Below are 24432 nucleotides of genomic sequence, written 5' to 3'. Positions count from 1 at the left end.
CAAGAAGAATGTCATTAAAATGTTAATAAGCCAAATACAGACTATTAAGTCATAATAGGGATAACACCAGGGACAGATTTGAGTCAATAACTCTACGAAAAGTTATGGGTTATTCTTCTGGCCTGCACGGAAAGTAAGAGCAGAGGGACGCTGTGTATTGCGCTGCCAATGCGCCCTTCTCCAGGGCTAGCTATGGTTACACTTCTTGTTCTGGTGGAAAAAAGACTGTCTCAGATCATTGCGGCTGCTAGCAGAAGCCACCTCAAAGGAAGCAACTGGAGCAGGAGTGGCCATATTTCTGGCACTGTCAGCCAACCTGCAGAAATCACAGAATGAAAAATACTTCTAAAGTAGCCCACACTCATCTGCAAACTGCATCTTCAAACCACAGGCTTAAGTATGAGTGCTGTTCAAAATCTCCTTGGCTGTGAACCTCGAAGGGCAAGGGGACATGCACAGGAGAAATACTTATACTCTGATCTTCTGCCTCTCTCCAATAGGCAGCCTACACAAGTTGAAGCAGGTCAAAGCAACTCTTCATTTTGGGTGTCAGAGTCCACATCTGAAATGCTGATGCAGAGTTTGATTTTTTATTTGATTTATTGTGTCACCTCTGTTTCCATTACCATTTACTAAAATATACACAAGACAATTTGTTTGAAAATAGAATTATTGTTAAAATACAGCAAATCCAGGTGTTCCTTTACTGTTGCTACAGACTATTTAGCATCTGTTTCTGTGAAGATTGCCTGGTGTTCTGAGAATCAGGCAGAGTAAGGACGGGAAAGAAAACCACCAAACGAGAGGAAAAAAAAAGCCCTAAGCACATACAAAATCCAAGAACTGCAGATGGTTACAGAGCCAGAAACCTCATGCTGTGTAGAACTGTCCCAGACAGCAAATAGTTGGATAAATCCGGACTGCCTCCAGACAGTGCAGAGCACAGCCCCACTCGCTGCCCAGCATTGTCATGTTATTTTCACAGTAGTATCTCCTCCACCTGGAATGGTTTTACTTTGTACGAAAAGCAACAAAGCGTTCAAAAAGTCTGTTTGAATTCTGTGGTCAACAACTTGGCTCTTTGGGAGCATAAGACTGTACAGGACAGGCAAAGCTTGTCTGTGCACATTGCAGAACTGTCATGGGTGCCAGCCCGAGTCTGCAAAATGAACTCCCCAGAGAACTTACAAATCATTGTAAATCCTACCACGTTCTGCATCAAGTGCAAGGTGATTTCCTCCCATGTGCATCCTCCAGAATACAGTAATAATGATATTCAAACAACCCTCTTGTCTCCCAGATGAAAAAGTACACTGCCCAAGAGATACAGCCCATGGCACGTGGAACAAAGTCAGCCTGAGAAAATAAATGGCATATAGCAAATGTTACTTCTGTCCCTGAATGCATAGCTTTCCACCGAGATACTATGATAATGAGCATAATTTTAAGAGCTGTCACAGGACCAGAAACACCCTATTCTTCCTTCTCCAAATAATATCCACATATGGGGACAGCCACATTACCCTCTCAGACTGACTCCTTCACTGTTTTGTGTTGAGCTACTCATTATGCCCAAGGGCTTTGATATGTACACAGAAAAAAGCTGGGCAGAAGTGTAAAAGCACTTTCTCACAGATGCACACAAATGTTCTTGGCAAAGGAAATCTGTGCTCTACTGCAAAATACTAATTCAGCTGGCCTGTGTGGAAGAAACTACCACAAAACCCAGCCAGTGAACAGCAAGGGGACAAGGCAAGCAGGTTTGAGGGATCACTGCTTCTTCCATGTGAATGTGATCTGATGGAAAGACTGGACAGAACCTGGACACCGGCTTCTCAGGTTACTCAGTGCTAATTTTGCACTTAGTGATACTGCTAGTAGAAACAATGCTTTTCTTCTGAAGGAAGCAGTTGAAACATTTGAAAATCCATAGAGCTGGAGCTCTCACATGACAGTGGAGTAGTTTGAAGATTGTGCAAGACTTTCATCTTGCATGTTTGCCAACAAAAAGTTGTTTATTATCTAAAGAAGAATAAAGAAATGTTGACAATAGAAACTTGCTTCCTGCCACCCTGGTCCTTTGCCAGTCAAGTTCTGGATGTCTGCATTTTTACACCTCATCATAAGTAAATTAGTGGCTACAAAATTATGAAGAGATGTTTTATGGCATACTGTAAACTTGGTATTTGTTACAAGGCGTTGTAACTATATCGAAGTCTTCTACAAGGCTATACATACAACTGTAATAATCTATTAACCACTTGAAGACTACTGTGCTTAATTAACCATTTGTGAATACACTCTAATCTTTCAATAATTTATACATTATTCCTATATAGAGCTTTAATACAAAAGCTGACAGAGCATTTAAATAGTCTTAAGTTATTTTAGAATGTATACACCTATCCTCCTCCTATATAATTTATAACAGTTTTAATATACTGTGATGATTCGGAATTACCTATCATACTCTCTTAATACTGTATGTTCTATTTAGTTGTCCAAGTAGTGTAGACTTTATCTCTTGTCTTTTGTAATGTGTTGGTTCAGTTACTAGGTACTAAGGAGGTAAACCCAAGCAGAGCAACAGCAACCCACCTAAGAAACCAACAGGAGAAATTCAGGACCCATAACAGTGGCAAGTTATCTATGCCACCTTGCTGCGTGGTTTTGTTTTGGTTTGTTTTTTTTTCCCCCCGCCAAGGGAAGACGAGGGTGAGCAGAGAGGAGAGTGCAAAGACTGAAAGGTATTTGTGGGGCCACATTCTGGAAAAATCACCAGAATTGGTGTTTTGAAATAAGGTAAACTAGAAACTTGGATGCTTGAGAAAAATGAACCCATCAGAGTGCCTCTCTGGAGGACAGAACATGTTACAGCAAGACAGATGTGTCTGTACAATTTCTGTTGTTTTAAACTTTTCCCCTTGCTATGCTATGTTCCTCCAGTTCCAATTAAAACCAGTATATTTTGGGTCACTGTGCTGTATGCTGGTCACAGTGCTGTATGCTGGTCACAGTTTTCCAGGGAAGGGGACTAATGCTGGTAAAAGCATGACTGGCACACAGAAAGTTGCAGCAAATATACAGATGAAGGAACGACGTGATATTGCCCCGGGGAAATGACAGCAGGAGACTTAGATCAGTAAGGCAGTAAGGGGGCAGAGAGCAAGTGAAAATGTGTAACTACCCCTGAATGACAAAAACATTTTAGTTGTCAGAAATTGATGCTCATTTTCAAAATAATCTTTCAGGTAAAGTAAAAATAAAATTTTTTAAAAAAATCATTTTCTATAATTTGCAATCAATGATAAAACTTTTTCCTATATGGATGTATTTCCTCTGCTTGCTCATCTCCTGGCTGTGACCAGTGACAATACAACTGCAGTTCAAAAGGAAAAAAAGACTTGTGTTTTTAATAGAATTTAGTCTACATTGCTCCATATGTTTCTAAGTTTTGCTCATAACTTGCAAATGAAGCATTGAGACAGCTTGTTGTATAACTTAGGGTAGCTGTTATAAAAGGAAGCTGATGTATGCTTCCAAAAATGTGAAGGACAGTTTTTAAAGTCAGATGTGTGCGTATAGAAGTGTGTTAGGGGACTACAGCTAGATGCACATGCGTACTGGCACAGATGTTAGCCGTAATTGGTGATGAAAGCTGGGCTGACAGAGACAATGCTACATAAATTGGATGGACTGGCTGGCTTTTAGGTGCTCGTTAGCCCATGTGCAGCTGTGCAAATGTACATCTAATTTGCATATACAGTTGTTGTAACTGCACAAGCCTGTGTGGGCCTTATTTGTACCTGGAGGCCTAAAAATCCAAAATTCTCTAGTCAGAAAAATTGTTCCATATTTCATGCATTTAAAGCAAAATATTATATAAAAAAGCTTTTCCTGACATAACTATGAAACAACTGCACCACAGCCAATCCTAGCTCCTGCCCATAAAGCAATCTTTATTTCTGTTACAGGTCCTCAGAATTGTTACCATCACACACACAAAAAAGGAGCCAAAGCTATCAACACCAAGGCAGTTCTTTCAAATTATTTAAGAATGCAACAGTTTCACCATGGAAGAAATCACTGGACAGAAGGACAAAGCCAAGAAAGCATTTATGACATTTAATATATGTCCCTCACCAACCAGAGGTTTTGGTCATCAGTCTGAATTGGTTAAGTTTAAGTTTTCTCAGGAAATTGCATCATCTGTGAACCAAAGCTGAAGATATTTCTGCTCTACATTTAGATTGTGCTATTTGACAATTTAGATAATTTCATCGACGTTGTCCATGAAGAGATGCTGAAATTTGTGGTGGACAGCATTCACATGTATTCTACAACTTTTGGTGCTAAAGAAAAAGGGAGGGGTTTTTAAGGATTTTTTTTTAATGAGTAAAGAAGGATATTAATATGCTCATATGGCGATACTCTAAATGCAATTGTTGAGGAAAAGCTCACAGTGGATGTAAAGCTCTTGTTAAAATTGAAGTTATTCCCAACCTGATCATTTCAAAACCTCTTGGTAGTCACCTTTTGTTCCTCAACTAATGCTGCTCAAACTTCCTAAAAGAATCTTCTCTCTCCTGCTGCTCAAGGTAGATTGTTACAAGTTGTAGTAAGCTGTTTCTGGCACAACTTTGCAAATGGCTTTCTGACTCCTTGCTGATTCCCATGTACAGTTGCAATGTGAGGTTCCATGAAGAAACCCCTTCCAAGGCTATTCTGCATGTCTCTCCTAAACTTCAGAAAAAGCACTGAAAATCTTCATCAACAGAAATGAAATATTCAAGGCTCAATAACTGTAATATTTTGAGCCCAAAAGATCATCCGTCTGTCCAGAGTCCTTGCCAGAAAGGAAGGAGACACAATGTCATCCCAAATGGAAACACAAACAATGGTGTCCCAAAATTCATCCAGCACCTGCTTGCTGATCTTTACCATCTCAAAAGAGGACAGATGGAAACTCATCCTTCACATACATCAGTTTTCCCTGTACTTGCAGATCTTAGTGAGTGACATTAGCTGGAACTTGAAGGGAACGCCTTGTTCTCATAATATGGAAGCTGAGCCCAGAACTAACTCATAGCAGTTACAAAGGATACACAGAGTTCCTTGCAACTAAAATACAATCCAAACAATCTGTTCTGCCAGAAGGGCTGGAATTCAACAACTACATGTAGGCACCTCGAAGGGTCTGCACCTGAATTAGTCATCCAGTGTCCCTTTTTAGTCCATGGAAAGACATAACCACTTCTAGGACACCATCTCATGCTAAAGTAAATGTCTAGAACAGGTCAGAGGAATATAATGCTTATTTTTCTTTCCTGATAGAAAACAGGCAGTCTCCCTAAATCAAATACTGACCCTGGCACACCACCTTACTCAACATTTTCTAGCTGTTACTTCTATCTCCTCTCTTCAAACTTCCTGTACCCTGTAACAATACACCTTGTCTAAAACCCACTCAAGTCGCACAAGGGTCTCACAGGAGCTTCTAGGAGGCTCAGCAGGTTTATAATTCAGGTGTTACATGTTCAGGTTAACATGAGGTGTATATGGCTTTATTTTAGATCCCAGTTTTTTTCAATCTCGGCCAGTTGCTCAGTTTTCTGGCATGGATGCTTTGACCCAGCTGCTAAACCCCTCGGTGTTTGTCCTGCTGCCAGTTACTAGAGCACAGATTCTGGATGGAGACAGTTGGGTCTTATGGCACGAACGGTAAATTGACCAAGGAAGCAGAACTTTTTTTTTTTTTTTCCTGGGGTAGGTGCATTGAAGAAAGTATATTTTGTTTTTGTTATCTAAACCAAAAGTATCCAATTTTCTAGTCTTCCTCAATTGGTCAATTATTACAGATTGCAAATGACAAACCTCAGATAACATAAAGGTTTCTTAAGGATAATTAGTAAAAGTTCTTTGGGCAAGTACAGCTTAACACCACAATGAGCCCAGAGAGAATACATTTCAGCAGATAACATTTTGGTATTGGACGCAATCTGTGAAAGCCCTTATCTGTAATACGATGATATCATAAGATCATAATGTTAGAACTAATGTAATTGAAAACAGTATGTCTTTGCTTCCTTTGTTTAATGGCAAGAAAGCCTACCTTACAAAATTGTGTATGTACTCAATCACATCACTACAGTTCATGTTTGCACTATTTTGATCAGGACTTTGAATTAGTTTGTTCCTGATGTTGTCATCAAAATACTTGTCACTCTTACTGTTGTTACAATGTTGCTGTTCTGTTGCAATATTTCAACAGGTACTAATTTTTGTCTTGGGCTCTGAATGCTTAGTGTCATTCAGTGGGGTTTGTTTGATCAAGCACCCGTTAGTTGCTTTCATGTTTTCATGCTGATGAAAGGCTGGATTTCTTTTTAATTTATACAGATCGATTCTTACAGAGTTCTCTGTCTTCCTGCTGGATACTACTTAAACAGGACATTTAAATCTTGTCATGAAAGTGCCTTCAAGACAAGTTGGGATGCAAAAGTTAGAGGTTATTTGTATAAAGTGTGACTTTGTTTTCGAATGGACTTGTGAACGTATCACTTATGGTGGTAGGCCTGTATTTCCTTCTTTCTAAGTGCAGCATCCAGATCCTCAAATACAAGGAGAGTATAAAAAAGGTAAAAGGAAACCAAAGATCAGCAAACAATGCGTTCTATGATCCATCCTATTTTGACAGTAAAAGTCTTCCAGTGATAATGCTTTTCACATCCCTGGGTCTTCTTTAACATGTGTTACAAATCTTCAGAATGCCTCTAACTTGGGAAATTAGCAAACACCTTCAGCAGTAAATCTGGCCAACACAATACACAAGTATTTAAAAATGGAGAAATTCCAGGTTCCCCAGCCAGGACTTGAACCTGTGACCTAGTGGCCCAGAGGTGTGAAAGCACTGTCTCGAGCCAATGGTATCACTTTAAGTGCTACAAACTGAAGACATGTCAAATGAATCATTTATTCAGTTGAGTCAGCTTCAAATTCCTGAAAACAGAGAAAGGCTTCCAGGTTTCTGTATGTGTGTGCACATGTGTGTGAGGATACATGAGCATATACCGCCTCCACTAAGGAATGTACTTTGTAGCTTGTATGTTTGTTCTGACATAATAAAGATTCAATATGCTTTTTTATTTTTTTAACTATTTTCCAACCTATAAGGATGATTTAAAGTATTTGGGATCAAAGCGTACCTCGTAGTTTCAGTTTGAGCAGATACTTTTCAATGCATGTTAAACGTCACATAAAAATTACATCTGGAGGGAGAAAGATTTTATGATCCAATGTAATGCTCTTCAGCTTTGACTGAAGGTCATCCAAGTGACGTTTAGCATGTTATCCATCAGGAACCTTAATGTCATTTTAAAAATAAATTTCTCAAGTTTCTCCGTAGAGCTAGCTGGGATCTGCATCCCACTGTTGTCACAGGATTGCTGCTCCAGAATCCTGTGGTCCTAACAATCAAAATCCATCTTATTTCAAGTCTAAATATGTTCAGACTGAACTTGTTCCAATTTTTTCCTCACATCAGCACTGTTGTTTAATTGAAAGGCTTATGAGAATCCTCCGTGATTGTGTTATGGTGGTGAGTCTTACTATTTGCAACCTTTGTTCTGCATCTAAGTTTGGCTTTTTTCATCTTCCCTTTTAAGACAGGTTCTCCATTCCCTGCCCATCCTGGTAGTCTTTCTCTGTTCCTTTTCAGATTTATCCTGCTTTAAATGTAACTAGCTTGAAATCTTCAGAAGCAGGTCTCATACCTACCTGAACTCTCTCTACCTGGAATAGCTTTCCTAGAATCATAGAATCCTTTTGGTTGGAAGAGACCCTCAGGATCATTGAGTCCAACCATAACCTAACCTAACTCTAGCACTAAACCATGTCCCTAAGAACCTCATCTAAACACCTTTTGAATGCCTCCAGGGATGGTGACTCCACCACTTCCCTGGGCAGCCTGTTCCAATGCCTGACAACCCTTTCTGTGAAGAATGTTTTCCTAATATCCAATCTAAACCTCCCCTGGTGCAACTTGAGGCCATTTCCTTTTGTCCTATCACTTGCTACTTGGGAGAGGAGACCAACCCCCTCCATGCTACAACCTCCTCTCAGGTAGTTGTAGACAGCGATCAGGTCTCCCCTCAGCCTCCTTTTTTCCAGGCTAAACAGCCCCAGTTCCCTCAGCTGCTCCTCATCAGACTTCTATGATTCTAAATAAGTCTGTGTGTCAATGACAACATTTCGCTCTATATCCTTTTAGCTTTTTAGTCACCACAAGAAGTAGCTTCTACCTGAAATATCTTAGAACAATGTCTAATGTCTAAACACAGAAACAAAATACAGTCTTCTAATAATATGACTGTCAGCTTTCTTTAAGTTATATCCCCAGGAAATTCTTCAGTCCCTATTGGTACTCCATTTCCCTTATCTATCTTCAGTTGCTCGTCTATACATTTCATAATACTTGAGCACATAATAACAACAACTCATTCTTTGATAGGTTTAGTGACTCTACATCACAACTTACCAGATCGTTATGAAGCAAACACATCTAATTGCAGCCAGCCTGGCAGAATATCACAGTGAAAAATGCATCTGAATGTATACCAAACCAGTTACATAACCTGTTGAGTATTGTGTGTTTGCACACAAACTGCATCTGTATTTTCACAGAGGGTTTTTAATTTGTCAGTCATGTTAGCAACTCTGCTACCCTTAAAATGCCCTCCTGTTTTCACCAAAGTTCTAAATTGCCAGTCACTGATGGTTCCATGTGAAGGAAACAGGTAGTCTAAGTGCCAAAAAATAAAAGCAGCTACATTTTCAAGAGCTAGACTGTAATGATTTCCCCTTAATTAGCGAGAAAAATGTTCATTAGTCCTTGAAGGGTTAGGTTTTTTTTTCTTCTGTTATTAGCCCAAGTATAAATGCAAGGGATTAAACTGATTTTTCAGATTTCAGTCCAAGAATTGATGTGTACATTTCCTTACCTGACTCTTTCATAGGACACAGTGCGCACTGCATGCCCCAGGCTTCACCATATAGGCAGCAGCACTCCGTATATGTAGTCTGCTTTCCAACCAGAGGTCGACTACAAACGAAATCATCACTTAGATGCTGCCAGCAAAGATCCTGGTAGACCTCAGTTTCTTCAGTTTGTTCTGATGGAGAAGACAGTGTTAGATCATCATCTCAGCACAGTTATTTAAAAAAGATACTGCCATAATGCAGAATTTTCTAAACTTAGATTAGAAAAATAACCTAGCTTTACGGACTTTGCTGAATACAAATTTAAGCTTAGAAGTCATGACCAAAACTGTTCAGCTTTGCAAAAGTCTTGAAAGGTTCTGATCTGGCACTGTCAGGCCAATTTAAAAGCACATTGGGCTGGACAACCAAGAAATAAAATTTCCTAAATCAGCAGTCATTGCTGAATGCTTAACACTGACTCAGCTCTGCTCTCATGGAAATTAACAGAGTTTGACAAAAACCAGTGTTAGGACAGAGGTCAATATTTGGGGAACTCCATCCACGGAATGAATCTTTAAAAGTTATTTTGCTTTTCTTATATTGCCGTCAAAGGCATCTGAAAGAACTTTTACAGCTAGGCCAGAGCTGAACAAAAATCTTACATGGGCTCAACAGGAGACTTGGAAGAGAGTCCCATTAACCAAATAGACAAACTACATCAGGCTCAGGAAATCCCCTGAGCTGAAAATAGCTGGAGGCCAAGAGAGTTCTGGGGAGGATAAGGAGAAGTATTGTTTATCTGCTCCTTCTGGTCCCTGATCATGCACTTACATCTATTGTTAGAGACAGAATACTGCTGTGAATTACTGTCACATCCTTATGAACGTTAACAAAAACATGTATTTTTGTCAAAGCTGGAATATTTCAGAGGCATACTAGTTCTGACAAAGATCTCAGTAGGAACAATTCCTAGTCGTAGCAATCTCTGATCACTGCTGATCAGGAGGGAGAGGAACTGTAAATTTAATCTTCCACTTAGAATGTAAAAACCTCAGCACAATTGTTTTGTAAAGACATCTGCAAGGTTTTGATTTTGTTCCAACAGAGGGTGAAAAATAAGTGTTGTCACAAACCAAGGTTCTGTTTTGTCTCTGCGTATCTATTAACTGCATTTTTACATGGTGCACTCAAGCATGGGTGAGTATAGAAGAGAAACCTAGCTCAAAGAGTAAATGGTGAGTTCTGCAAATGCAAAGGTGATCAGCATTTAGATACCTGTTCTACTAAGAACTTGCCAGAACATGGAGTGGAGAGCAGCAGTGGGTCCCTGCAACCAACTCCAAATTCCACTGGCAGCAAAGGAACCAGCCTGCCCTCTCCTCCTCTGCGTTGGGGAGAATGTTGCCAGTAGGGATACAAAGCTGGAGAGCTTTGTGCTGGGTGAGATCATTGCTGTGTCAGCCCCAATGTCCTGTGATGGACGAACCTTTGGGCCCTTGCATTCTCTTCACATCCCACATCTAAGATGAACCCAAAGGATAATCCTGCTTGCTTTTGGTTTGTTTAACTGAAGACAGAACTATAGAAATGCTGTGGTTCTTCCACAGTTTCAGACAAGAGGATGACCACATTACTCCTTAAAAGTATTAGTCTTATAATTTGGAGTGACTAAAGTAGGCATTCAGTCTGTATTCCCATTTTCTTTCACAGAAGCATCTTATGAAAATTCGTTGCAGGGACCAGAGGTCTGGATTTATGGCTATACAGTGCCAATGTTAATCAAACCCATTGTAACATTTCTTTCGAAGATGTGTGTGGCATAGACAAAGCTGGGCAGACTGCATAGTGCTCTGGATTTCTGAGACATTTCTAAGACATTTCTAAGAATCTCATAATATCTAACTTTTTTCTGAAATCAGTGTCTACTGAAATTAAAAGACCATGCAAAAGCTTTACTTCAACAGTGACGCTGTACCCCACAGCTTGAAAATGTGACCTCAATGTACTCTCAATAGTAATCAATTGAAAGCACAGATACAATGTCAGTTATTTCTTCCTACATCCCATTATTCCTGGTTTTATTCCATGCTTTGTTAGAAGCAGTCAGTCACTCTGAACTGAATCTCCAGTGTTAGGCACAGTCAAAACCACATGCAGGCTGTGCCTCATTACCTACAAGGCTGGACGAGGCAGATGCAGAGCTGGTGAATCAGGAGGCTGAAAGCTGCCCAGCCCAAGCCTAATCTCATTAATATTTCCAGCAATCTCCTGTCTGCATTCCCAAGTCGAGCCCTATGGAGTCCTACATTATGATGCCTTCTGGATCAACAAATGATGGTCCACGCATTGCTTTCCAAAATCCTCTCAGGTAAAGGAAGCAGGCTCATCCAAGCATGACCCAGTCTAAACTTACTGGGGTCTGTAGCCATGTCAGCACCACCTCGTAGAGGTGCACTCACTTCAGTAATACGTATAATGGATCATACCACTTGAATCTGCTGGTCTGATGCATCGCTTTTCTGTTGCGTCCAGAACCATTGGGTGTGTACAGAAACAGTTGTAAGATCCTTCTGTGTTAATGCACTGGCCATCAATACAGCTGTTTGGGTCCTGACATTCATCCGTGTCTTTAAAATGGAAGGAAATGTATCAAGGAGAGCCAGCACAAAGTAGTTGCATTGTGTTAATCCATGTTTATATTTTCCTGTATTAGGAGCCGATTTCCCTGCATGCCTACTGTTAATTACCAGAAATGCCAATTGCTGGCTGCAAAATCTTGCCTGTGCCCATGGAGAAGGACAGACAGATCAGCAGGATGCCGACCTCTAATCTTCAAGTACTAGGGAGCATCTGGATGAGGAGGCGTGCTGGAGGGGTTGGAATGCCGGGCATACCCTGCATCCAGCACAGCTGCAGCTGCTTCCCATGTTCCTGTCACTTTAGGACAGTACCAGCAGGCATTAGAAGTGGGCATACTCTGAGATTCTTCATGAGCTGGTCAGGAGAAGAGATGACCTTACCTAGCCACAGTAGTTCTATTTCTTAGTTTGTCTTGGAGAGGAAAAGCAGAAATTTAGCTCAAAGGGAAGAGCAGGCCATTTTACCTCAGATAAATTACCTTAAGTCAGCAAAACCCCCACCCTTTGGTAAAAAACAATCATAGAATCTCAAGGTGAAAGGCTCTCTTATTGCAGTTGCAAAAATTACTTCCTTTCGTTATGCTATTCTGCACATTATACATGGTTTTCTGCTTACAAAACAAAAGCCAGGGTCACAGTTATGAGTAATTTTCAGTTGAATACCAGAACCAAAGGAAGTACAAGGTTGTTCAGACTAAAATAGGCTTATCAATAACCTGAACTGTAATTTCACATTGCACATTAACTCCTTGGGGAAAATACCTGTCCTTGAAAAAAAAAAATCTGCATTAATTTGATTTATTATAGTAAAACCAGCATGCTTACCAACTAAAAGATAAGACTGAACATCCAAGCTTTCACTGCTCACCCCACATACAAAGAACAGAAGGCTAAATTGTACCTTGGCAGAATGAAGCAGCAGTGTGCATATGAGGAGGGAGCTACCTCTGATCACTTTGTGCTGCCTGCATAAAAGCTGGTAGCAGCTCTAGACTATGCACTCAAAGGAACGCAAGGGAGCTCCTGGGAGCAATTTGCTGAAAAAGGAAGCAAATAAAGCAAACCCTGCTCTACATGCCATTCCATGTCAGCCAGAATTGCTGCCCAGCCAAGGAGAAGAGAAGGGAAATGACCCAATGCCTCTTAAAAATCTGCTACAAGAGTTTGGAGGCCCAGTGTTCCTCCCCTTGCTGGGAATACCGCAGTTCTGATGGGAATCCTGCCGTATGAGTCTGCTTGTTTTGTCCATCTGCATACCATTATAGTGACAAGACCACTTTAAATAAACTTACCAAAGCACTGGAGCTTAACAGGGTCATAATATGTGCCTTGCTTGCAGTAGCACTCGTAACCTGGCTGTGTATTCAAACAGAAGCCATTTTTACAGATTTCTTGTCCAAAAAGTTGGCATTCATCAGCATCTGAGGAGAAAACATTAAAGGCTGTGTTACCATAATTATTATGAGGCCATGCAGAGGAGCAAGATGGAATAGAGCCTATACACTTCTCTGTTCAAGCAAACTTCACTTTAAACAGAGGGCCCCAGGAGCACAGATATCCACAGGGAAAAAAAATGGTGTGGAAGAGGCTACAATGTGCTTGTTGCCAGAATAGGAAAGGGAAACCTGGTGGACCATGACTTTCCCTTGTCAGAATAAGTCCTGTGGCACACAGACATTGGAAGAACCTGCAGCTCCCTTTTCTTTCCTTTGGTACCACATTGCTCTTAGCTCCAAGTAAAACAAATGAAGAATATGGCCTGTATTTTCCAACATAATTTGATTTACCCAAGCGATTCCCACCATAGATCTAATTTAATCACGCCATCTGATTACAAATCTAAACAGTTACGCTTACAGATGCACTTTGTGACTGCTCCCCTCTCTCCACAGTTTGGTGACTCTGCTGTGCCTGGCAGGGAATCTTCATATCTGCACTGCTTGTGTCTTTATTTTGCAAAGCTATATGTACAACTTCTGTGGAGGCTTCCTACCAGGTAGGAACAATTGTGTTTGTTGCTAAATAGAAGTCTGTAGCTACTATAGACCTAGTGACAGCTGACAAAGACAATCTACCCCACTTTCAAATGAGGCTAAATGGTTTCAGGGAGGTTTCACAAATAATATATGCCAGCTTGTCCATAGCTTTTTGCAGGTGTACGCATTTTTTCCCAGTCTTGTATTTATGTACTTGTTACTGTTGGAATTCCATTCACTTCCTTTTTTCCAACCTACTTTTCATTTGCTTGAACCTACCTCTTTGTTAAAGTTAGGCTTGTATTAAAAATGGCAATAAAAAGCACTATGTGAAGCAGGTGATTCTCCTCTCAATACGAATTGTCTTAATCCACTGTCTTCTACAGATTTAATCCTCATTTACTCTGGGTCAACACAGATTTTAGTCCAAAGCTGTCATTCCCAGCTGTACAGCAGTTTTAAAGGTGAATTATTCAAATGCTTACTTTCTCCAGAAGAACTGAAAGTGCTACAAAGCTATTTATTCCTACAGCCTCTCTTCCAGTCACTGCCTGGCTTCGAATAAATATTTTGACTGTTTAGCAGCAAGAACAATGCAAAGATTAATGAGAAATGTCATGTACATGTCTGTCATTTTCCTGTGGAACATGGATTTGTGTCTGGGTTAAAATGGAAAAACCTGGGAGTCAAGGAATTCCAATTAAGAAAATTAAGAAAATAGGAGTTGCTTCTACAAGCAAAAGCTTGTGGACAAAAGCAACAGGAACATATGTGTTAGTGTAATAGGGCAAGATCACATTACTAGAAGTACGTATCCATTTATTAGTTGTCCTTTCTGCCTTTCCTAAGGTTATAACAAAATAAACTTACTGCAAACAGAAGAAGTTTTATTATGGAAAGGATTTGTAGAAGATATTTCCTGATGACCTACTTCCTCTCTTCAATATTTATGTCAGCTAGAGATATTATCAGCCCTGAGGTAGCACAACAAAAACAATGCTCATTTTCTCTGAGACACATTTGGACACAGTACACACAGAGTATGTCCCAAATGTAGATTGCAAAGATATACAGAAATCTCAGATCTGCAAACATAAACAACATGCTTAAACAATTTCTGAATAAAAATAGTCTCAGAGAGCATTAGGTCCACAGATGAGCTCTGTGACAGTGTTCTGACTTGTCTGTCCAGACATTTGGACATTGTCAGTCTGCCCAACACTGGTCCCTGCTACCATCCATCTCAGGTCTGGATTCATCCCATGGGACTTTGTTCTTTACTCCAAGTTGATGGACAAAACAACACCTCCAGAGAGTGAAGGTCTTATGTGAGTCATTTAAATGCCCACAGTAGTTTTAATCAACCTGGCTGTTAGTGCCTTATAATCTTTAGTATCTTTTCCATGTCCCATGTTCTTTCCTGGTGCAAAGAATCACCTGATGAGGATAACACAAAAAAATATTGGTAGGACAGAAAACTGCACTCAACCATGGTCTACTCACTAACTCAACAGGAAAAGTGACCAAGTAGTGTCCTACTCAGTGAGGAATGATAGTTCAAAAAAAGTACACATAGCAATCGTTAGGAGAAAACCAAAAAATCTGTGAAGTCCAACCAATTTTTGTCATCTCTCAGAACTACATCTAACAGATTAGTGATTTAGCTAAAAGCAACTCTGACAAATGCTTATCTATCCACCAAATGATACTATGCCTCTATTAAGGTCTTCGAAAAATAGTAAATTTTACTGCATTCTTATGTGATATGAACACAGTACTTTCTAGATTTAATTCTTGATCTGTAAAACAGCAATTCCAATAAGAAAAAACATACGAAATGTGTGCCTTTCTGAAGATCTTTTACCTGCTATGCAACCCAAAGATAATATGTTGACTTCATTTTGGGTAACACAAATACAGTGTGTTTATGCCAAGGAAAATTAATCCCACAAATTATTAATATTGATGGCTACTTCTCAAACTTGAAAAGGAATTCAGCTGATCTCACTCTTCCTTCTTAATGATACCACCTCCCTCCTGCCCACACCCACAAACTCCACTGGCACTTGTATTTCTCTACAATCTTTTGCTCAATAATTATTTCATGAAGTTCTTTAATAAAAATATCATTGCTGAACTTCTCCTCCGTTCTTAAATTCATTCTTACTTGTAGGTCTAATGTTTAACAGAACTTTTCTTCTCTCCTCCAACTCCCCATACATTTATTTACAAATATAAGGTGGCTTTGTATTTCATATGTAAATGAGTATTTGAGGTTTGTGGTCTCAACACCTACTCTCACAGTATAGAACACTCAGTATAAATTAAACCAGAATATTACAGAGACTGTATAATTTACATTCTTAACAATCTGTCAAACTATGATTTTCAGTAATGTTTCATATCACAGGCTGTTTTTGTCACCTAATAAAATTTGAATTAGTATGTTTACATTCTAGTCAATCAACTACCAGAACTTCTGAAATAAGTAAACTTAATACAAGTCAGTACTGACCTTTGTAATTCTGAGCAAGAAGCCCGTAAGATGATTCTCCAGAGGGAATGAAACCTTTTCCTTCAGGACACAAATCGCTAAATTCAGCTAGGAGAAAGAGAAAACAAAAAATTATGTTGTTACAAAAAAGTTCCTCACATACATATGTGTTACAGGGTATTTTGAGAAATCTGAGGCAATGTTTTGCCTTATTCACATCTATCAGGCAATCATGCATACCTGTAGCTATGTGGGGGATGTGAACACTGCAGCCTGACTTTCCCCTGCTTTTGGTTTGCAGAGCTAAATTTAAAATCCTAGCCAGGGTACCCACAGGATCACAGAGCTCTATGCAGACTAATGTCGTCCTTTTGGGGTTTCATGGTGCACTGCAGTTATAACAATACCAGTAGCCAAATTATCTTAATTAAAGCTAGCATGAGCCTCTCTGAGCTATAGTGCAAGCTGCAATCTAGACATACCCCAACTGAGATACAAACCCCTGTCCACATTCTTCAGTCCTTATACAGGAAAAACACTAATTGACTGCAACAGGAGAACATGGTGTGGATTACAGAGGGAAATTATTTAAAGTGTGTTGGAGACTATACAGAATCAAATAAACCTCTCCAAGCAGAGAGGCTCTTTTTGTAACACATTTCATTTCAGTTTCACTGATTCTAAAGTATAGTTAAAACATGACTTAAACATGATGATACATTTGTGTGAAAAGTAATCTTTAGTGTTTAATCTCAAAAAGTTTACACATGTTCTCTCTTACATGATTTTTTCCAGCTGGATTCTGAATTTCAGCCATTACTGTTTATGTTTCAAGTACCGTTTTCAATATTTGTGACAAATATCATATGGCTGTGTTTTTCTAATTTAATATTTAGAGGTTAAACAACGGTCTGCAGACAGCATGATTAACTGAATTGTTCAGTAAGTAGCAAAATGTAAAACTAATGTCATAATATATATCAGTAATTCATAGTGCTGTAGAAACAACATTACAAAGAATAGCTGCAGACACAAAACCACTGTAATGCTGACCTTTGTTTTCTAGCTTGTGGGAAAAATCTAACACACTACCCTAGTGTCTGGAAAAAGCTTCTGTGAGAATCCATCTTTGTTTAAAATCACTTTGAGATAATGCTGTTCAGTAACAGGCTGTTTTTATCCCTGGGGTAACTGCAGTGAAGCAAATACATTTATACCGGGTATGAATTATTCCTACTAACTTTTCCTCTGTGGGAGTCTCCCATGGGTAAGTCATGACTATATGGTACAGAAGATGGGATTCAGTGGGCAAGCCACCTCTGAAGGCAAAGCACACTACTGCTAACATAAACGCAATGCTTTAAAAGTTTGCAAAGGGACAGAAGGCCTCCTCATACCAGTTCCAAAGACAGGGCATGGGAAGATTTCACAGTTATCGCCCCAGCCAGCACCCAAGGTACAGCAGCATTCTTGTTTGGTTACATTGGATGTAAGCACGTTGTCACAGAAATTAGCATCGTTCAGATTGTAGTAGCACTCCTTCTTTCCATCTTCATGTTCATCAGCCTCTATTGGTAATTCTAAAGGCAAAAGAAAACAGAAATCATGTAAGATGATATGTGAAATGAATCAGTTTTTCAGGAGAGCCACAGTACCTCAGTTTCACCACAGTGAAGAGCAGCACTGTCAGGCAGGGAAGAAAATGGTTACATAAAAATTGCAGGTTTACTTTCTTGTTCTTAGGAAGAATGATGGAAGTTTTTAGCCTTCCTTTGACTTTTTTAGACCTGTTCTCTGACTTGGCCACAAAGGAATGCTTCACATTTGTACTTCTTTCATTTTTAAGCAATGCATGAACTACCTGCTCTCATGCTCAGCCATCTATTACACCATGCCCAGCTACTGACATACTGGAAGCTTTTCACAGCGGTGAGCAAACGTCACAACTTCCTTTTACCCATGAAGGAGATAAGGCGCAAACTGAAAAGGCCTGATTTTTGAAAGAATGAACATTTCCAGCCCCTTTTCATTTTACTGGGAAAAAAGCATGTTCCATGCTTGAAAACAAGGCTCTTTATGATTTTTGCAAAAGTAACTGACTGACTCCATAGTAAGCAGAGCAATATAATGCAGATGTCAAGTTAACTGATTCTGTACTTTTAAACCAGCAAACAGGCTTCACTTTAAAATAGGCATCCAGCCAATAAGTCAGATTTTCTGCCTTTAGCAGTTTGAGTGGGTTCTCTCGCAATATTTATAAGGACTGGAGGCAAAATAGTCTCTCCCATAGATCCAATAAAAACCCACTATTAATAGTCAAAGACCTTTCTAAAGCAAGCCATTCCTAAAGTACACCAAGAAGTAAGTTTGAAAAGAAATACCTAGTTGAAGCTTCTATGTTTGCAGAACTCTGTCTATCTACTCTTGGACTTCCACAAAAATTCTCATAAAGAGCTTAGAAGTGGGAACTATCACATAAAATTGTTATTCACACTTGATCGATATGAAAAACTTTTCATAGGCCATCCAGAAGGTAATCAAGTTCTGAACTTACAAATGCAGACATTTATTAATCAAAACCAAAACTTTGTTCAGGAACTTGAGAAAGATAAATCTTGAGGCGACTAGTTTATTTCCTTTTCATCTTGGGAAATTCTTTATGCTTAGCACTTAACAAATGTTTAATTCACAAAACCTACTAAGAATTATTACATGCTGGCTGATTTTCCATTGTTTGAGATTTCATTCATTTCTACTCAAGCCCTTGCACAACATGCCAAGCATGAGACATGTCTCCAGTAACACATGTATCCAGGTGGGAATCAAAACCTTATTTTATACCCGAGTGACAGTGCTTTTCAAAATGCCAGAAGATTAGTAAGAGACAAAGAGCTGTCGTGTATAAACTACCTTTTTTGCCTTGCAATTCTTTTCAAGAAAAAGCTTAAGGCTGGCCCACCACTCCATCTGTCTGCCTCTCCCTCTGCTTGTCTCTCGGAGGTCAAGCTCAACCTCTTCATGCCAGTTGAGGGATGGATTTTCTTCTAGTCCCATCCACTTAAAAAATAATGGCTGTGAGGTGGAAGCTTGAAGACAGCGATTCTCCAACAAATGCTGAAGGAATTAAATGAACTCCAGCTCTTGTCACCTCAAGCCTGTTATCCCTGCGCACCCACATTCTCCCAGGCAGACAGGGCAAGGCAGTTTTACTGAGCAAATACCAGATCCATTTTGAGAAAAGCAGATTTAAAAATGCCTCTATGGATTGCCTGTTATTGCACTTTAATAGTCTGAATGTGTGTTATAGTTTTTGGCTTCTAATTCCAAACAGACAATTGGATTTATTTCTATTTTCCTCAGAAAAGCGACTGTTTCTGTTCTGGAAGGTTGAGGGGCTGGCAGACACCTCTATTCAAATCTAGTACAATGTTGCCGCCTCTGAGGCAAACTCTCCTTTGCTGTTTGGCCAATATAACTCAGTTATACATTAAAGGAAACACTCAGCTGAGTGCTTATTTCGTCTTTGCTAGTTTAGCCCATAGTCTCCCCTCATCACAGAATTACAGTTTTCCATAATGTGCTGAATTTCATGCAGTGCAGTGGTTTTTAGGTATCAGCTGCTATCCAATAGGAACTATGCTAAGACTATCATGTGTCACAGAAACTGAACTAAATCTGTTATTCCAAGGTGAGAGAGCCGCACTTCAACCACCGAATTATATACATTTGCCTTGGCCGTTTGCCATCTGTGTAAGTGAATCAAAGCCAAATCTTCAACAGCAGAAAAAACATGGCAGTTTTCAGGCTGTTTACCAGATAAAGAACACCAGAAGCTGCCCCAGGAGGAAGGGGAGACAATCTCAAAATGTCATTGTTTATCCCCATTTTACATATGATGTGTTCGTCTCTCCTCCCATTATCTGTTCAGCAGCTTAAAAGTCTGTTGTTTACACAGCTGTGACAGAGTTAGTCAAGCAGGCATCATAAATGTTTGGAAAGCAAATGAGACACAAATCTTTTACAATTTTACTTTTTTTTAAACCAAGACTAGTCTGTGTCTACAAGCTTGTAATTTCTCTCTCGTACATTATTAACCCTTTAGTAAACAGGTTGTTTTTGAAAGTGGTTTCACTGGGTATGCTGACAAAAGGTGATAGGAAATACTTATTTCTTTTCATATGATTGTTTTTTCTGTGTTTTTTTTTGTTGTTAGAAAATGTAAAAATGTAAAATATCTCTCTACCTATGGCATGCTGGTAAAGCAACAAAATTTTATCAGGTTGTTGATATGACTGTTCTCGTAACAACCTCTAAGAAAGATGCTGTATAGTCGTTGCTAGACTGAACTATGCAGAAATAGATTTATATACCTTAGTGTAACCTTGATTCAACAATATGCTTCAGCATATGTTAGATGCAAAAATGCCCTTTGGTGGTACAGTATTCAGTGGATAACCGGGATATTAGCATATGCTTAGACTTCAGCATACACTTAAATATTTGCCTAAATAGCATGTAAAAACACTGAACTATAGATATCTGAAACAGGATAATGCAAATTAAATTCTTCCGTTCTGAAAATAGGCATGGTGCAAGCTAATGCTGACCGATGATGTCCACATGCGCCATAGGAGCTCTCAAAGCACCATGCCTGACTTGATTATGTGGCTTGTCAAAGCCAGAGGATGCGTGGCTCTTCCATCGTTCCTTGCAGGGAGACAGCATGCTATTCGTACGTGATCATGCTGCAGCCGGTCTAGAGGGAGGCTGAAGTACTCATTACTCATGGTTGAGCAAACCAATGTAACTGTTACTGCTCATCCTGCAGTGAACATACAGGGCTTATGCTACTTACAAACAGGAGGAAAAGACTGGTTTTGTTCCCTTGCCAGTTGACAGCGGCACAAGGGCCACCCTTTGGTTCCTAGAACAAAACGGGAACAAGCAAAGGGAGCAGATGTAGAAGAATGAAGTGTGTATTGTCAGCTCCTGAAATGTCAAATCCAGAGGTACATGGGACAGTGTCCTCACTTGAGTGGTCACTCTCTGCAGTTTTGAGAAACAGAAGCCAATTGATAAAAAAGAGAACAAAACCAACCAACCCCTCGCCCCCAAACCATAACAAAAAACAACAGAAAGGCTGCAGGGTGTACAAGAAAGCAGGAATCCTTTTTAAGAAGAACTAACAGCAGTAATTTCCTCCTTTTACTTTGGAAGAAAAGTAAGAGAATAAAAAGTAAGATCTCTGTTCCTAGAACTGCTACTTTTCCTTATTCTAGTTCAAGACCATATGGTGTAAACTACATCTCACTGGGTCCTGATTTGCATGTCTTATGGTCTCCTATGTGAGACCTTATCAGAGAAGAGACAAAGGTGAAGCACATGTTTTGTTAGGGCCCAATGAAGGCTGGAGGGGAAGGAAGAATGGCTTCCTTCCAAACTGATCACATTTGCTGGTGAGAACAAAACAGAGTTAGTACTGACAGTATTCATCTATTGACTGTACAATCAACCACACTTGATTTTTCACCCCCTCGCTCCCCACAGTAACGGTTGGGTATGACCTTGAATGCTCCTTGGACTTGACTTCTTTTTACATGGGCTCAGGCTCTCTGCTTATTTCTTTAGCTTCTGTTTTGTTTTGACAAGTAGCTGAATTCTCCCAAGTACCACCTCCTCACAGTACCAAAACGAAGCTAGCATTCACATATCTTGCAGATATTGATAATATAAACACTCTTCTTCCATAAATTCATGGAAGAATTTTAAATGCCGCAACTTCAGTTATCATCAGCAGGTACTTAAGCTAATCTACCTCATGGTGGAAAGGTACTGCAGTATAATATTTTCCCTTCAAACCAGGAACGGAGGCAGCACCGCTGGGCATTGCTCTGCTGCCTCAGCCATCTTACTTTCATTCCTCCTTCATGAAAGAAGCTCCTGTAATCCTGAATCTTTCTCACAAAGATTTTGCAAACGTTTCAGTTTCTTAATCAGCTGTTAATGACACTTCACAGGCAACTTCCTGTCTGCTGCTCAGTACTACATTCAGTGATCTCAATACTTGTTGCAGTTAGGTCACAGATATTTCAACCTTGTTTACAAGTCTGAAAGACCACAAGTGATATAAGAAAATAGCCACAGCCTTGTAAGCTGTAGCATCTGTATCCTGGCACTAGAGCCAGATTTTGCATTTTGGAGGGGGGAAAAAAGCTGCGCAAGTAAATCCCTTCATTTCTTGTACCCTATTGCTCCTTATATTGGGCTTGGTCCTTTCTCCAAACTGGATCAGTGTAGAAATCTGGAGGCAACTTTAAGGTATCTAAACTAATTTTAACAAGCATATTCCCAGTAGTATTTGCAACACCCAAAACATCTGATAACAAAAGCTGACAAATCCAGTATGGTGTGGTGTGGTTTTGTTGTTGTTGTTGGGGTTTTTTTGTTGTTTGTTTGTTTCTTCCCCCCCCCACCTTTTCTAAGGACTTACATTAGTACTAGGTAATGCTAAGACGATACCGCTATATACAAATTTTGTTTTTAATCATATGCTCCTCTAAATATTGTCCAAGCATACTAATGTACGTTTGTAAAAATTTGAACAAAAAATAAAATCACTCAGGCCAAAGACTTGATTCTGTATCACATTTCATTGATACAGTACTGAAAACAAGAAATTGTTTACTCTTAACTGCTGTAACTGTTCATTATTACCGCCAAAGCTATTGACGTACAAAATTTAGAAGGTGTTTCTTCTCTATTTTCACTGCTAATGATTCACTGATAACATATTCCATCCTAGAAACGCCTCTTCTCATGCACACACTTTCAAGACAAAGTTCTAAATTTTTCTGTTGTAGTTAAAGCAACACCAGCATTTAAACCAACTTTACCTTTCCATTAGTTACATATGCAGTGGAAATCATGCCAAGCATGCAAAGATCCACTGGTGTTTTACCTGGTGAGGTACGGAAGCGACACTGTCCGGTCATCGGATCATACTCCTGGTTTTCATCAGAGCACAGGCACAGGAAAGAACCATCGACGTTTTCACAGAGGGCTTCGCCACATACTCCACTCAGCATTTCACATTCATTCACATCTGGGAAAAACAGCCAAAACATAAATCATTTCAGACCCATTACTGACAGTTGGTTCTTTTATCTGCTGTATCTGTGCCAATGGTCTGCCAGATTACACATGTGATGATCTCTGGGGAAGGATTAAAAACACGCTAATACCTAAGTAGATTCATAAAGAAGTAGTCAGTCCTTTGAAATAAAGGCCTCTGAAAGCCACAGTGCAGTTTACAGAGTGTTGGTGCTGACTAGGTGCTGCTTGTAGACCAGAACACCGGTTTTCACTTTTTTCATTTCTCGGGGGGATTCCTTTAAATTTCTTTTAAATTATTTTAATTTTTTAAATACTTGCTTTTCTTTGTACCCTTTTCTTGAGATTTAAGATTCAGACTAATTTCATTTGTTTTCCTAAACACCAACCGTAATCAAACTTGTTCTCTATTATCGAACTTCCACTGAATTCAAGGAGCTAATGAGTAGGTTTTGGTGCAGTTCAGACCGCATTATGAAAAGAGAATTCCCTTTTCTCATCGAAATCCCATTTTCCTCATGAACATCCACTGAACAGCGAATTCTCCAGCCCCACTGCCACTGCTTGCCTGTTGTATGCACAGCCTCAGGCTGCTCTGGAACCCACAACGGTTATGCCCAGGTCACCAAGGGAGCCCCTGCCAAACAGTGCAAATTTCCTCTCCCTCAAAAACCCCACGTATTTTTAAACTTGGTTTCCGTATAGCTGCCAACTAGTCTACCCTGAAATGCTTTTTTGATTGACAGGAGAGCTGCCTGCTGTTTCAACCAGGCTTACTAAATATTGTCAGGACCATTTAACTTTACTGTCTTTTCAGTTGCTGATGTCTAGGTTTGAAAATCTGTTTTGTCTACTAATGACAGAATCTAAAAATTATAATTTGTGTGCCACAACTCAGAAATTTCTATAATTGAGTATAGTGTAAAGGATAACTTGTAAGGCAATGTTTTATCCTTTTTACCTCTTATCCAGCAAGAATGAAAATCTAGTTGTATGGCTGAATGTTGATTTTTGTGTATTTTTATATGAATATGCATTTTCACTTGTTGTTTTACTCAGCACTTTTAAAATATATTTTTTTCTTTATCTTTTTGCTGGATTCCTATCATAAGGAATAACTCTTCTTCTTTAGGGAAGTTTAGTTCACACCAGCATTTACTTTCAATTTTTTTTTCTTTTTTCTTTCTTCGCTTCTGTGAAAAGTCACTGTATGCAAAAATAGACATTGGTATGT

At 39.5% G+C, this 24432-nt stretch overlaps 1 protein-coding gene across 6 annotated transcripts in view; it reads right to left on the bottom strand.

Annotated features, from left to right (window-relative positions):
• The window catches only part of LTBP1 (latent transforming growth factor beta binding protein 1), a 193207-nt gene that overhangs the window by 5520 nt on the left and 163255 nt on the right, over positions 1 to 24432 (bottom strand). For 5 of the 6 annotated variants that reach the window (XM_065630477.1, XM_065630478.1, XM_065630480.1 and 2 more), the window contains 6 exons: positions 23047 to 23190; positions 17486 to 17668; positions 16110 to 16196; positions 12911 to 13039; positions 11466 to 11606; positions 9000 to 9170 (listed from right to left, as the gene is read on the bottom strand). In XM_065630477.1, the coding sequence (XP_065486549.1) occupies positions 9000 to 9170; positions 11466 to 11606; positions 12911 to 13039; positions 16110 to 16196; positions 17486 to 17668; positions 23047 to 23190 (855 nt within the window). The remainder of the gene's footprint in view (positions 1 to 8999; positions 9171 to 11465; positions 11607 to 12910; positions 13040 to 16109; positions 16197 to 17485; positions 17669 to 23046; positions 23191 to 24432) is intronic. The other variant, XM_065630479.1, reaches the window with a different exon arrangement.

Source organism: Caloenas nicobarica, chromosome 3 (assembly GCF_036013445.1).
Source record: "Caloenas nicobarica isolate bCalNic1 chromosome 3, bCalNic1.hap1, whole genome shotgun sequence".
Taxonomy (NCBI): Eukaryota; Metazoa; Chordata; class Aves; order Columbiformes; family Columbidae; genus Caloenas; species Caloenas nicobarica.
The sequence above is the reverse complement of the archived record's forward strand: the minus strand, read 5'-3'. Positions and strand labels throughout refer to the sequence as shown.